This window comes from Pygocentrus nattereri, chromosome 24 (assembly GCF_015220715.1).
Source record: "Pygocentrus nattereri isolate fPygNat1 chromosome 24, fPygNat1.pri, whole genome shotgun sequence".
Classification (NCBI taxonomy): domain Eukaryota; kingdom Metazoa; phylum Chordata; class Actinopteri; order Characiformes; family Serrasalmidae; genus Pygocentrus; species Pygocentrus nattereri.
In genome coordinates, this window is record NC_051234.1 from 32,397,509 (window position 1) to 32,414,116 (window position 16,608).

At 42.5% G+C, this 16,608-nt stretch overlaps 1 protein-coding gene across 3 annotated transcripts in view; it reads right to left on the minus strand.

Moving 5' to 3' along the window:
• The window catches only part of acad11 (acyl-CoA dehydrogenase family, member 11), a 133,232-nt gene that overhangs the window by 83,601 nt on the left and 33,023 nt on the right, over positions 1 to 16,608 (minus strand). For all 3 annotated transcript variants that reach the window (XM_037534032.1, XM_037534033.1, XM_037534034.1), the window contains one exon: positions 13,577 to 13,675. In XM_037534032.1, coding sequence (XP_037389929.1) covers positions 13,577 to 13,675 — 99 coding nt within the window. The remainder of the gene's footprint in view (positions 1 to 13,576; positions 13,676 to 16,608) is intronic.

A 16,608-nucleotide genomic window follows, 5' to 3' on the forward strand; every position in this document is an offset into this window, starting at 1 on the left:
TTGCCACTGTTGCCCCTGGCTTGCCCACCGGGGGGTTTTACATTTTATACATTCTTGTTAAACCTTTGTCTTTTCTGGAATTCTGTAAAGCTGCTTTGTGACATCCGTTGTAAAAAGCGCTACAAATAAATTGGATTTGATTTGATTTGATACTGACAGACCAAACATGGTCTTTTCACATTGAACAAAACTCGCAAATCACCAATCACCCCGTCAGTCCCAGGCCGGGGTCCTGGTCCCTGCTGCTCCACAAACATGTTGATCTACGTACACAGAACAGTTCAGTGTACCCATTAGCCCGAAGGCTAACAGAAGCCTTCCTAGAAAACAAACAAAACACAGACACTGCTGACGTTTGCCACGTCGTTAACTAGGAATGCACGGAAAGCCCAGTTTAAACAATCAAATTCCTCACCGTAACAGGAGCTCTGCGGGAAATGAGGCGGCAGTTTGATTCTGATTAACTGAATTGACTGACTGTTCAGTTGAACACACTGCTATTAACATGAAACCACCCTTGACGAACAGCCCTCAGTTAAACCCATGTGTGTCTTTAAAATGGAAAAGCTTCATTAGCATTCTTCAGACCAGTGGCGGCAAACGCCGGAAAATCCGCTGAACTTCACTCCGGCGCTCCAGGCTGCACAAGGAGAATATTTGGACTGGCATTCATCTGCCGGTCAGTGGATCTCCAGGAGCAGAGCTGACCAAAACGTTCCTATTTGAGCAGCTTTCAGCTCAGGTTAAAACACTGTTGGCTCTACTGCACTTCTCTCCTCTAAAGACACGATCACGCTCATTTCACTTCTAATTTAATGTCAAATATTTTCTGTATTGCTTTAGTCATTTAATTTCTATTCTACAGCTTTTTGAAGTTTCATTTGAATTATCTTCGTATTTTCTCTGAATGGCCACGGTGTATGAAAGGTGCTATAGAAATAAACTTGCCTTGACTTGAAAGGCATATGCATATGAACTTGAGTGACGTCCCACTCTTAATCCATAGGGTTTGATATGATGTCGGCCCACCCTTTGCAGCTATAACAGCTTCAGCTCTTCTGGGAAGGCTATAATGAAAATATAATGCCTCTTTTTTTCCCTCAGGTTTCTACAAGTCACAACTCCAAACGGTCAGACAGTATGTAAAAACGCTAATAAAAACAAAGTAGTGTTGATCAAACTCTGCTCGACCTGTTCCAAAGAAGTTGGCACTGGAGCATGTTTACAACTGTGTTACATTATCTTAATACTGAGCAGCACTGAATAATCTTTTAAGGATTCAAGACACCAACTGATCCGATTTTGAAAGCAGAATATTCTTCTGTTATTCTTCAGCCTTCCAAACATACAGAGCCTTCACGGTCATGTTTTCACAAGCTGACTAGCACCTGCAAGCTGTAGTAATATGCGAGGAATGTAGCTTGACATGAGCACAGACATCTCCAAAAAAAAAAAGTCGGCAGCTTAATGTGTATGTGTGGCTCCAAAATGTGTATAAATGTTTCAGAGTTAAGTTTCGTCACTCACGTGCAGGTTACCCAAGCAGTGGGTACTAATACCCCTCCCAACCCACCACAAGCCATGGCTTTGGAACTTTATACTGGTAACAATCCGGATAGTCTGTCCATTATAACAACATAAAGAACAGAACAAGGAAAGGGGAACTTACTCACTTGTGCATGTTTAGCAGTCTAAAGTTTCTCCACAAGGGGAGCTGTAAGCATGCATTGATATATGAGAAACAGCCATGAGCCCAGAACAGTTACAACTTTCGAAATATGACGAAATAAACTTTTTTTAAACAAAAGATGCTGAATTACTCAAAAAAAAAAAAAGACATCACTGCTGTCAGACAAAACTTTGTATGTCCATTTGTTTTTTTTTTACATTTTCAGGTATTTGACACAATTTGAAAATACATGCTACCCTTTACACTGTACATAATTTTCATGATAAATGAACTAAAAAAAATTACCCAAAATGACTTGGACAAAATTCTGGTTCCATTGACTTGCATTAAAAGTAAGGTAGGTTTTTTCTTCTCCTGTAAAGTTATCATTTTGGAGATACAAGATTTTGTTCTGACAATGGTGATTTGACAAATAACACAGCACAGGATGCAGATCTAAGGTCCGCACAGGTGCATGCAGTGCTTGTAAAAGTATTCAACTCCTTAAAAGTCATCATATTTGTCAGGATTACAAATGACACCTTGAACTTTTGGGCTCTGTTATGTTTCATTCTAAAAGACAGTCCCTCAAAATTAATTCATTTAAAGTGATGTCAGTTTCATAAAGAAATTTTTCAGTGACAAAAATGTCTAACTGAAAAATACTGTTCGCATTCAACCCCTGTGGTTGGGAAGCTCCTAAGATTAGGATTAAGTGACCCTTATTCATCCCACAAACGGGGAAATTTCACCTCCGCATTTAACCCATCCGTGCAGTAAAACACCACATACACACTAGTGAGCACACACATTAGGGGGCAGTGAGCACACTTGCCCAGAGTAGTGGGCAGCCCTATCCGCAGCACCCAGGGAGCAGTTGGGGGTTAGGTGTCTTGCTCAAAGACACCTCAGTCATGGACTGTTGGCTCTGGGGATCGAACCGGCGACCTTCTGGTTGTAGGGCCGGTTCCCTAATGAGAGCACAAGTGGTTTACAAATGGCCTCTATCTGTGAATCATCAAAGAAATTCACCTTTTCTGGATAAAATATGCCCTCAATTCAAGTATCACTGGTCAGACTGTAAATCTGAGGGATAATTAAGAAAATGAACCCCTTAAAATGCCAAAGCCCACCGGCATGAATTTCACATGCGAATAAACACATGTGGTCATAGACACCTTATCTTACAACCCAAGAACATTCTTAAGCTACACTTCTAAGAATAGCTCAGTCCGTCTACAAGTCCCTGCAGTGAATGAATAATAAGCCTTAGCGTGTAATAAGCCTGTGATTTTAGGGGTCAAGACCAAGTAGCACTTTAAGGAACGTACTAGAAAAAGGAAAACACTACAAAATATCCAAGTGTTGGGAAATCCCCTTAGTGCTGTTCAACTGTGAGGAAAACAACAGAGAGGCCAGCGGTCACTCTGAAGGAGCTGCAGAGTTGGACTGAAGGCTGAGGCTGGACTGAAGGGGCACCGGTTAACGATTTGAGCAGGGCTGTGTGGGAGGGCGGCCAGGAAGAAGCCATTACTGAAAGGGAAAACACATCAAAGCACATTTGAAGTTTGTCAGACAGCATCAGAGTGACCCAGCTGTGGTCAGATGAGACAAAAATGAAGCTTTTTGGCCAAAACTGAAAATGTGATGTTGAGGGCAAACCTAACACTGTCCATTACTCAGCAATCACCATCCTGACAGTGAGGTATGGGGCTGGCAGCATCGTGTCATGGGGATACTTTTCCTCAGCAGGGACTGGGCATCTTGTTAAAGCTGAATGATGGATGGATGGTGCAAAATATGGGGAGATACTGTAAGACAACCCACTTCAGTCTCCCAAAAAGGCAAGGTGGGCATGATAGACAGAGCGAAGCAGCGCAGTGATGTTATTTTAGATTTTATTTATCTAATGTTAGTTTTATACATTCCCCAGGCCTGGACTAAAGAAGAACCGAGCATCAGGAGCTTCATTAAACAGGCAGCGGCACACAAGTCTAAGATCAGTATGTGCAATGTCAAACACAGGCCACCACTGGACTCTGGAGCAGCGGGAATTGACCTTAACATTACCTACCGGAACGCATAGAGGCAACAATAAAGTTTGGTGGAGGAGGGATGATGGGCAGGGGCTGTTTTTCAGGGTTTGGGCCCCTTAGTTCCAACGAAATGGGATGTTGATGCTACAGCACAAAGACATTTTACACCAACATATGATCCAAGCTCTACATTAATGCTCATGGTTTTGGAATGGGATGTCCAACAAGCTCAGATAGGTGTGATGGTCACATGTCCACATACTAGTTGGCCATACAGTGTACACACACACACACACACACACACACACACACACACACACACACACACACACACACAGGACAAAAGTGTGAAAGCAAGAACTGAAACTTCAAAAATATCTTACACTTAACCAACATGCCAACAATCAAAACCACACATCTGTCTACGCTCTTAGAAAAGGGTTCTTTTGTGAAGAAAATTGTTCTATATAGAACACTCAAAGAACCCTCTTTACATCATGAAATGGTTACTCAGACTGATGGAGAATATGCTGTAAAAGGTTCTACATGGAACCTTTTTGAAAATCGGTCTGTAAAGGTTTTTCACCAAAAAGCTTTTTCTATTGTTACGATGTCACGCTTGTTACAACTGAGGTTCTACATAGAACCGTCTATAGTACATTCATGCACACTGTCCATGAATCTGAAGAACCGTTTTCATGATGGAAAAAACCCTTTAATCATGCAGAGGGCTCTTTGAATGTTCATGATTCCATATGGAACCATTTTCTTCACTAAAGAACCCTTGAAGAACCACCTTTTTGAGTGCGAGTGTAGTTTACCAAAGAGAAATTTTGTTCCATATAAATAAAATATGAGAAATTAGTATAAGAAATACATGAAAAGCCAGGCAGAGTTCCTTGTTGGTCAGTATGAAGTACTAGATAACGTCCAGAGTGGAGTAGAAAAGAATCAAACTTCTAAAATGCTCAATCAAGAGGCACAAATTCTGGATTTTCTCTCCACACATCGATTCCTACAGCCCCAAAATTGGCCAACTAGGACCGACCAGCACAGACCCGGCCCGATTCTAAACAGGCCTGAAACTGTGGCTTCATTTGCAAACTTTCGGCCTGACCACACACGGCCACGCATACAAATGCTTCACACACATGCTGCCTCCTACCCACCACATCGGATCACATTCCCAGTGATCCTGGGTCTTATTCCCGCTCAATTTGATCTAACCCATTCATCCTTTAACAGCTTCCACATCGAATCCATTTAGAATTGTCAAACCCGCGTAAGCCGTTCTCAGTTCTAACGAAAGCGTACATCACCGAGCGAGAAGGCACGGAGGACATCACCGACCCTAATGGGACACAGATAGCGCTGGCAAAGCCCGTTCCATCCCACTGCTTTCAGAATCAAAGATCACTGCTGGCGTGGATGGAGCTGACAGGCCTCGAAGAGCCGTGAAGACGGAACAGACCAGGAGACGATGTGCAGCAGATACATTCTAGAACCAGAAAGAGAAAGAGATAGGGCACGGACGGGATCCCCTGACACTTCCCAATTCATATCAGACCTTATCTGCTCAGCAGCGTTAGCAGACCACCCGTAAACAACAGGGTCTGTCACATCTGTTACGCAGGTTTCGATTCCATATCGCACATCCACGGGGAGCAGCAGTGGGATTTATGAGGTAACAAAATTAGATCCTGAGGTTTTGCGCAGTAAATGACTCTGGAAGTTGTAATTCTGCCGAAGTGATGGGAATGCGAACAGCAACGAGGAACCTAAATCATCTGTGAGAGCTTCATTATAGGCCTGCTGTAGACTCACCTTGCATAACCCACAGTGAGAGGAGAAAACACCAAGCGCACCTGCTCTTTCCTGGGAAAATACGCTACGGAGCGAGAGCTGCAATACGATATTAACCCCTCAAATGACCAGCACCTGCCAGCCGGTCCAAATTCTATTACACACTTCTTTAACTTAAGAACAGCTTACAAAGCTTGCACTGATTTCCATGAACAACCAAACACTCCCTCCAACTCAGAGGTCCCAACGCAAACGTTGAGAAGAGGCATTTTGTCCCTTCAACAAAAGTCAGGCCACCTTGGGAGCCTCAACATTTTATGTCCATTTTATTGAAGTAACGTTGGCTGTAAGTGTGTCTCAGTATGTGCTGATGTACCAGTACAGGCTAAAAATATAAACGCAGACTTACTTTGCGCTTTAAGCTTTAGCTCAGCTATAGCAGCTTTTCTCTCTTCTCCAGCAGGAAACTCCTCGATCAGTTTCTTGTAAAATGTCGAGTTTTGCTGTTCCAAATTAAATGATGCCTAACATGCCAGAATCTAACTGCTGCACCATTTAAGGTGGAACAGTAAATTTGAACCAGAAGCTGGCGAACGGGAAATTCAACATGTTTTTTCAGTTTTTCAGTTTCTCTCTGCAGATTAAACGTATCTGGAAACCAGCTGGAGTGACTATAAATGCTAATAAATCTATTAATCTCCAAATGATCAACGTTCATCTTAAATCTCTCTCTTTGTTATTTCGTCGCTTCTACCTGGGCGAGACTGTTGTCAGTGTTGCTATGGTGACCAAACATCTGCGCTGATCTTCAGGGTTAAAGGGTGAATCAGCAGTTCTACATTAACTCCAGCGTTTAAGACCATTTACTGTTAAACTGTGTTGAAGGATCAGCAGAGCTTTATTTTACTGTAGAGGAGGATTATTTTATTATTACCTACTGATCTGATTCAGCTGTGGAGCCTCAACAGGGCAGTAAAAGGGCTGATTAAACTGAGGGGCTGGCAACTTATGCTCTTATCTAGAACTAGGCTGGTGAGCACGCTCACAGGCTGAAAGATAAAAAACATGCTAAACACCTCCATCATTCATATCGCAGGCTTGAATTAAAGCACTTACGGTGTGATTTACTGTAAAACTGCAGGCAGAATTCTGTTTATAGACTTCAGTTCAGTGTTCAACACCATCGTCCCTCAGCAGCTGATTGGTAAACTGAGCCTGCTAACCCTGAACGCCTTCCTATGTAACTGGATGCTGGATTTCCTATCTGAGAGACCTCAGTTATTCAGGATAGGAAATAACATCTCCAGCACCACCACACTGAGCACTGGTGTCCCTCAGGGCTGTGTGCTCAGTCCACTGCTGTTCACTCTACTGACTCACGACTGTACGGCAAAGCACAGCTCAAACCACATCATCAAGTTCGCTGATGACACGACTGTGATGGCTAAAGGACGGGTGCGGAGCCAACAACCTGTCGGTATGTAGATAATGTAGATAAAACTAAGGAGATGGTTGTCGACTTCCGAAGAGTGCGAGGTGACCACCCTCCACTGAATATCACTGGCTCTGCTGTGGACATCGTCAAGAGCACCAAGTTCCTCTGTGTCCACATCACAGAGAACCTCACCTGGTCCCTCAACACCAACTCCATTGCCAAGAGAGCCCAGCAGCGCCTCTACTTCCTGCAGAGACTGAAGAAGGCTCATCTCCCCCCTCCCATCCTCAGCATGTTCTACAGGGGGACTGTGGAGAGCATCCTGAGCAGCTGCATCATCGCCTGGTTTGGGACCTGCACCGCCTCAGACCGCAAGACCCTACAGCGTATAGTGAGGACAGCTGAGAAGATCATCTGGGTCTCTCTCCCCTCCATCATGGACATCTACACCACACGTTGTATCCGGAAAGCCACCAGCACTGTGGACGACCCCGTCCATCCCTCACACGGACTTTACTCACTGCTGCCGTCTGGCAGAAGGTACCGGAGCATCCGTGCCACCACTGCCAGACTCTGCAACAGCTTTGTTCCTCAAGCAGTCAGGTTCTTAAACTCACAAGGACTGAGCTAACCCCCCCCCCCACACACACACACACACACACTCACACACTCCACACACACTCCACACACACTCCACACACACTCCACAAACAGCTCTTTTGATGCTCTACCTGCACTATCTGGATCATTGCTGCTACACTGTGTTTTCACTGTTTACTCTGGTTTTTCCACCTCAGTGTTTCTGTCCGTCGTCTGACTGCGTGACTCTCAGATCACAGCAGGTTAATATCTCTGCTCCTTATTCCACGACCTCATGTCCAGAGTGAGCGCTGTGTCGGTGCTGCACTGTCCCGTCTGCTTACTGTGTCTAATGTCTGTTTAATTTATTGTATTTATTGTTTCTAGCTCATTTTTTTGTTTGCACACTCACGTCTGCACATTCACACGTTGTACTTTTTGTTCCTTTTGCTCCGTGATGTTCCTGGAGGAATGTAATTTCACTCCACTGTGAACTTCTACATAGTTGCAATGACAATAAAAGCCTCTTCACAACTACAAAAGTCTAAGAAAGCCACTTCAATGTCTCACACACTTCAGATGTCCATGTTTCAGCCAGAACTCCCATCAAACCCCGGCTGAATCCCAAACGGCTCCACACGCCCTAAATAGTGTTCTAGCTATGAAAGTTCCGGAATTCTAGCCTCTACAGCCAAACAGTGCCTCATTTATCCAGTGTGGACGTGTCTGAATCCCAAACGACTGTTTCTTAGCTGTGTTCTGCTCTGTTGGGCTGCAGGATCCAGTGTTTAAACTCCTACGTCGTGCAATATGTAGGGAGCAGGGAGCCGTTTGAGATCCAGCCCCAGCGTGAGAAGAGGAGCGGCGCTGGATTGGCGCTAAATAAGACTCACGGTGGTGATTTGGAGAAGAAAACGTGCTGATAAAGCAAAAGTTTAAAAATTAATGAAATGACCGTAATATACAGCGACGGGAAGCCAAACATTCTTCTCCTCTTTTAGCAGTTCATGGTTGCTTGGCAACAATACCCCACTCTAAAGGAACTACATTTATTGTCAGAAAACTTGTTTATATCAATTATTATTAATAATAACAAATTGTTTTCTGAAAAATTGTGGATTTTATCATATTTTATATTGGCTATTTTACCATTTTATAAAAGCAATAAGCCACTTGAGGCCTTAACTTGAACTTAAAATCAGCAAGAAAAAAGCCCCAAGTGACTTGAATACAGTGTGATGGGTGACCAGGTGTGCTGTGAATTATCCTGCAATGAACTCTATATCTATAATCTATATCTGCACTGGACCACTATCCAAAAAAACAAAAACATCAAGTTAATAACAACAAACAGCACCTCACTGATGCAGAACATTTTCCCACAAAACTGTGGATGAATCTGCTGTTTCCCACCACCAGCACCTTGAATAGGAAGCACAGCACCAACCGTCTCAATGAGCCTGACATTTTCCCAAAGAGTTAAAAGTGTTAAGAGGGTTTCGTGCCAAAGCCCAATACAAGAGGTCTTTGGTCTTCCTTGAGCGCTGAGAGGAAAAAAATCTGGAGCCCTCAAACCACAAAGGCCTGCAGCCAGAACCAACTGGATCGCTCTGCTGGGGACAAAGACAAGGAGGCAAATTCCAAAACATCTCCAAACATCACAGAAAATAACCTGAGGCAACCATCACGATAAACAAGAAGACGCTTAATACAGCGGAATGATATTATCATTCCCAGTGACGCCGTTCCATAACAAAAAAGGCGATTATACGGTCCGGCTGTTACAAAACACGCCCCACACAGAAACATAATTCAGATGAAGCGCCTGTTAAAGAAATCGCAGCCTTGTTGGAAAAAACTGCTTTGACATCAAATTGAAAACAAAAGGAAGAGGAAAACAAAACGAAGGTTAATCATGACTCAAAGTGGATTTACACTAGGAGTAAAGATTTTAGAGTGAGTGAAGCCAGAAAAGTCCAGATTTTTAAACCTGAACTCAATTCCCAAGTGGTTAAAGTGCACATTCCCTTTTAATAAAGGACACTTTTATACATTTTATTTCCCCCCCATGTACAAATTACAGCACTTTTTATACAGCCCCCATATTACCAGTGCTGGACAGTAACTGAGTACCTGAGTAAATGTAATTAGTTTCTGTACTTTAGTATTTTTGGTGTATCTGTACTGAAGTTTCTCCGTTCTGGGCGACTTTTTCCTTTCACTCCACTACATTTCAGAGTCTAATATCCGACTTTTTCCTCCTACATTTTGAGAAATCTGTGGTTCCTTTTGGTTTCTGTGTGTATAAAAACGTAACATGTCAAAACGAAAGAAGCGCAAAGCCAGAGCACCAATCAGGGCCCAGCGGTCACTTTGTTTAGAGCTGGTTTTGACCTGTTGGTCATACCGACCCAGTGCAGCACGCGGTTCAACGTCAGCGCAGCAGCGTAAAACTTTGGGAGAGTCTGTTCAACATAAATGATGAACTAACCTAACTTTGTGTAAATAGAGCTCAATATAGAAATATGTCCACATATGCAGTCGAGACTGACGCGGCTTTTTTCTGAATTTCTACAAACACCATTTCATTTTATAGTAAATGAGTTTGGGCTGGTTTATGTTTATGAACAGACGCCTACAGATCAACATAGTAAAGGAGCTCATCTGTGATCCTGAGTTTAAAGCCAGTTTTTATTCAACTTAAACTTGGAACTAAGTTGTAAATAAATCTGAAACTGAAACTTTGCTTGTGTGTAAAAAGTGATTTCAGAGCCACTCGGTTCTCCCTGATGGAAACTGTTTACCTTCAGTGTTTTGTGCTTCTGATCATTTTAATAGACGTCAGCGTCACTAATTAATGACGTTCTATTAAAAGACTGGTTTACCAAGAGAGACGCTGGAGGACTTTCACCTGAAATGAGTTCATGAAGCCAGTCTGGTTATAAAAATGATAACAGGACATCAGAGCCAGAATTCCTCTTTTAGTACTTTTACTTTATACTTAAGTACATTTGAAGGGAAATACTTTAGTACTTTTACTCAAGTGGAGGTCTAAAGGGAGGAACTTCTACTTTTACTGGAGGAATATTTTAACTTGGGGGTCTCGACTTTGATGTCAACTCAACTACATGGTTTCTGCACTTCGTCCACCTATATTATTACATTCAGCAAATAATCAGGAACTGTGCATTAAAATGTGCAGAAATGTGTCTCTGTACAGGATGTGTTCTTACTTTCACTTAGAAAATCAATAAAAGATGTCATTTGACAAGATCTTTACATACTAAAAGGGTGTGGACTCCTGACCATCACACCATGAATATTAATAAGGAGTTGGTCCCCCTTTGCAGCTACAACAGCTTCCATATCTTCTGGGAAGCTTCCTTCGGGATTTTGGAGAGTGACTGTGGGAATCTGTGTCCATTCAGTCAAAAGAGCATTTGTAAAGTCCAGAGAACGTTTCCACCGCTCCACAGTCCAGCGCGCTTTACACCCCTCCAGCCGACACTTGGCATTGCACATACAGATGTTAGGTTAGGCTTGTGTGTTCATGAAACACCTGAGCGCAATCATTACATGGGGTGTCCACATACTTTTGGCCATATAGGGAATTTGCATGCAAGCTTATCAAAGCAAATCCAGAACACTCATCAAGGAATGTGTGGCTGGACAGGATGATGACATCACGCGATAAACAGCCTTATTATGGCTAGACAGGAGGCTCAAGTGAACATCGCAAGCTTTGCCAATGTCAGTACTGTGAAGGCCAACGTCATGTTGACAACAATAGTTGATAGAGAGCTAGAGAGTAAACATGCACATGTGACATTTCCCAACACCGCAGGAGATGTGAGGTCGCAGACTTGGTTCTCTCCCTCCTCCTGGTTCCACTCTGCATCCCCAGCTCATGCCGAAAGACCGATTTTAGGCACTGGGTCTGTTTTGGCTTTGCCACCCGTCGTGAGCCGCTTTGTATCTCCTCTAGCGAAGAGTCTGTATTTATTGCCTACAGATTGTGCGGCGCTGGTTTGGGTAAACATTTTAAAGAGCTTTGTTTAAAAGTCGTGCGAGACATCACTCAGTTTCTGTCGAAAGAGGAGATGCTTTATGGGGTGGATCGTTCTGATGATATATATCTTTAGTGTTAAAGAGGAACAAATTGGTAAAGCCAGATGATTCCCAGACGTTCAGAATCCTGCACGTTTAAACAGATAGCCAAACACTATGGTTCACTATTTCTTTGATAAAAACCCTTTTTAACGACACTTTCTCTTCCATTCTTTCTCAGTGAGCCTCGCTGCTGTATTGGATACTACAACACTAAACTGGTATTATTAAACTTCAGTATTGTCTTATTATTACTCTATAGATACATCTAAGTACTTTATCTTACTTACTTCTTCCATTTGGTATGACAGGGAGAACATCTGGTCCACAGAAGTACATACATGCGTAAATGGGTGTGTTCCCATACATCTAATCAGAACCACATGTTCTCGCCACATTAGCAAATTGGGTACATTTCCAATACATCAGTTTTCTTTTAAAGACACTGTTTTCACAGGAGACTATAGCTCTGTCAGTAACACTTCACGTTAAAGGTTCAAATTAATTGACTAGTATACAGCGATAATTAAATACTCAGTATTTATATAAAATAACTGCCCATTATGCATTAAATACTAATCATATCTCAGTAATTAGTAATTGAATACACTGTTAAGTGATAGTTTAGATCGTCATTAGTTCACAGCTTAATTACTCATTAACTGTGCTGCGTATTACACAGCTATCAATCTGATTAGTGTGTCACAGACACAGCAGTGCTGCTGGAGTGTGTAAACACCTCAGAACACACAACACACACTAACACACCACCATCACGTCAGTGTTACTGCAGTGCTGAGAATGACCCACCACCCAAAAGTACCTGCTCTGTGAGGGTCCATGGGGGTCGTGACCACTGAAGAACAGGGCAAAAGGAGGATATATATATATATATTGTAGAAGGAAAAAAAACCTACTTTGCTGTTAATGTAAGTCAATGGAACCAGAATTTTTTCCAGGTCATTTTTGGTCAGTTGTTGCAGTCCATTCATCGTGACATTTACACACAGTGTAACATATATATATATATATATATATATATATATATATATATATATATATATGTATGTAGTGGTTATACTTAGGTTTTTAACATATAATCACCCATCTTATCGCCTCAGCACCACCCGTTTACTCTATAGCTATTTTGAGCGTGCCTTTTCATTGTGGTAGAAAAAATTATTCCACAAGGCACCACAAATATGCACAAATATGCCCTTGTTGTCACCATAACACACGAGTGAACACAGATGCCATTGTGGGGGGCTATGGCTCAACATAACCTCAGTAGCCATCCACCATATCCTATCTATAACTCTGCTGACCCAAGCGCGATTTCCTCACAATGTCAGGCACCAGCTTCTCTCAGAGAACCTGGACAAAACATCTGTTTGCACAAGTTTGCTTTTGGTACATCGAGACATATAGCTGTGCTACTGGCCTCCCAATAACTAGTCCGAACACCACAACATTTAGCCGCACACTTCAGTTTTCAGCTGGCATGTCTGATTGCTTATATGCATACAATTAATAAACATAGCAACTGATGTTCATTGTGTTCAGAACTGGGCAGTTTTTTCAATGACTTTGGTCAAACAACTGCCTACAATCCATGTGTTATACTGGATTTTTGAAGCTGGTTCAGTGGTCAGAGGTTTGTATGGATGGTTCACCATATCAATCGGTACTAAATGCATCTATATAATAAACAGTTATTGTCTTGCACATGAAATTTGTTTAGGTTGGCACAAACACGCACATATGACAAAAGCATAACCCCCACCTTGCCAAACTGTCCTGCCACCATGTCCTGCATCAGCTCTGATCTGGTCGCCCTAGGTCAGGGTCAGTGCTGGGGTCTGGGTCAACTAATGCCTCAGATTGTGGAGCAGGTTTAAGATAAAGGGGTTTAATTAAAAAGATAGATAAACAAGCACAAGCACTCACCACTGCTCCACCACTTCTTGCCGTTGATGATGTAATGGCCATTGTCCTTTTGAAGGGTGCACTGCATGTTGGTGGCATCACTGGACGCAACATCTGGCTCTGAAAAAGAATGAGGGCACATGGAGTGAAGTACCATATTTGGTACTTATTTGGTGATTTTAATACACCAGGCTAAGCATAAAGGGAAGCAGTTGCACTGTGAAGTAGCCTTGAGCAACAAAAAGTTCAGAGCAAAATAAAACACATTTTGCAGTGCAATTCTAAAGACACGGAGCTTTTTATTTCAAGAACCTACACTCTTAAAAACGATGGTCCTTCAAGGGTTCTTGAACAGTTTTTAAAGTAGTTTTTTCACACATTGCACATTGCACAGGACCTACTGAGGCTAAAACATATACAAACGTGACCATTTGTCCGAATACTTTGGTCTTAGTCTTGTCTTGACCATATTTGGACGTCTCTGGCTTGTCACGACATCATTTGGTCTCAGTCTTGTCTTGACATCATTTGGTGATCTCAGTCTTTGTCTTGAAATCATTTGGTCTTGGGCTTGTCTCGACATCTTTGACACATTAAACTCCAACCTGTTACTGCGACTAGTTCTCGCTCCTGTTTGGCGAGACGGCCTTTTCCGTCGTGAGTTTGAAGGAGGTGAATGTGGTGAATACTCTGTTCCTGCTGTGTTTGGGGTTGAAGAGGTTGAGCTGGTGGATGGGAGTGAATGAATGGGAGGATTGTGCAGCTGCATTGAGTCCTCTCTCTGTTTGAAACCCAGCCAAAACAGACAAAAGTGCATTTTCCTTGCTTTTCTCTGGATCTGATGGCAAAAATTTAGCTTTTTCACACACCCCTCATTGCACAGGACCTCCTGAGTCTTAAACATATACAAACGTGATCACTTGGTCACATCATTTGGTCTCTGTCTTTTCTCAACATCATTTGGTTCTCAGTCTTGTCTCGACATCATTTGGTTCTCAGTCTTGTCTCAACATCTTCATGTCTTAGACACTGAGCTTTTTATTTCAAGAACCTACACTCTTGAAAATTATGGTTCTTAAAGGGTTCTTTAGTAAACATAAAAAAATCAATACAGAAAATCCCTTTATAGGATTAAATACTTTGAACCATGAAATGGTTCTTTGGATTGATGGACAATGTGCTGTAGATGGCTCTATACAGAACCTTTTTGAAAATGGTTCCATACAGCACCAAAAAGGCTCTGCTATTGTTATAATGTCAAGCTTGTAATAAAAGAACCCTTTTTGGTGCTACATAGAACCCTTTTCATCTACAGCACATTCTCCATCAATCTGAAGAATCAATTAACCATGCAAAGAACCCTTAATCATACACAAGGGTTTTTTGAGTGTTCATGGTTCTATGTAGAACCATTTTCTTTACTAAAGAACACAAAGAACCATCTTTTTTTGAAGTGTGTATAAAGCCTTATTCCTACAGCTCCCAGAGGTCACTTGGACCGTTACTGCTGCTGGGGGCATGTCTTTATCAGCACTGCCTGCATTAAACTCCAACCTGTTACTGCGACTAGTTCTCGCTCCTGTTTGGCGAGACGGCCTTTTCCGTCGTGAGTTTGAAGGAGGTGAATGTGGTGAATACTCTGTTCCTGCTGTGTTTGGGGTTGAAGAGGTTGAGCTGGTGGATGGGAGTGAATGAATGGGAGGATTGTGCAGCTGCATTGAGTCCCTCTCTCTCTGTTTGAAACCCAGCCAAACAAGATAAAAGTGCATTTTCCTTGCTTTTCTCTGGATCTGATCACAAAAAAATAGTTTTTTCACACCTCCCTCATTGCACAGGACCTCCTGACATATACAAATATGACCACTTGGTCACATCATTTTGTTTTCAGTCTTGTCGCAATATTATTTGGTTGTCTGTGTCTCATCTCGACATCAATTGGTTCTCAGCCTCGTCTTGACATCGTTTGGTTCTCATTCTCGTCTCGACATCAATTGTTTCTCAGCCTCGTCTCGACATCGTTTGGTTCTCAGCCTCGTCTCGACATCGTTTGGTTCTCAGCCTCGTCTCGACATCGTTTGGTTCTCAGCCTCGTCTCGACATCGTTTGGTTCTCAGCCTCGTCTCGACATCATTTGGTTCTCAGCCTCGTCTCGACATCGTTTGGTTCTCAGCCTCATCTCGACATAGTTTGATTCTCAGTCTCGTCTCGACATCATATGGTTCTCTGTCTCGTCTCGATATCGTTTGGTTCTCAGCCTCGTCTCGACATCATTTGGTTCTCAGCCTCGTCTCGACATCATTTGGTTCTCAGCCTCGTCTCGACATCGTTTGGTTCTCAGCCTCGTCTCGACATCGTTTGGTTCTCAGCCTCGTCTCGACATCATTTGGTCTCATTCTTGTCTCAACATCATTTGGTCATCTCAGTCTTGTCTCAACATCATTCAGTCTTGTTCTTGTCTCGACATCATTTGGTTCTCTGTCTTGTCTCAACATCATTCAGTCTTGTTCTTGTCTCGACATCATTTGGTTCTCTGTCTTGTCTCGACATCATTTGGTTCTCTGTCTTGTCTCGACATCATTTGGTTCTCTGTCTTGTCTCGACATCATCACGTCTTAATCTCAAGGTAAGGTGATGGGAGTGAATGAATGGGAGGACTGTGCAGCTGCGTTGAGTCCTCTCTCTGTTTAAAACTCAGCCAATCTGATGTATCTGATGGCAAAAATGTCGTTTTTTCACACGTCCGGCACTGCATATACAAACTGACCGTTCCCTTTTAATAACATAACCACAAACATTACTGTATAAGAAGCTGAGACAGAACCTGAGCACTACGACACTAAAGTGTAGATTAACAGTCTCTGTCTTGCAGCTCTGCTGTGTCTGATCCACTCACACTAGTGCAACACAAAATAATACATCAGTGTTACTGCAGTGCTGAGAATGTCCCACCACCCAAATAACACCTGCTCTGTGAGGGTCCCATACACATTTGAACAACAAAACAAAGTATTTTTTATTGCACAAAAGTCAGACACTAATCTCAGTTTAATTTC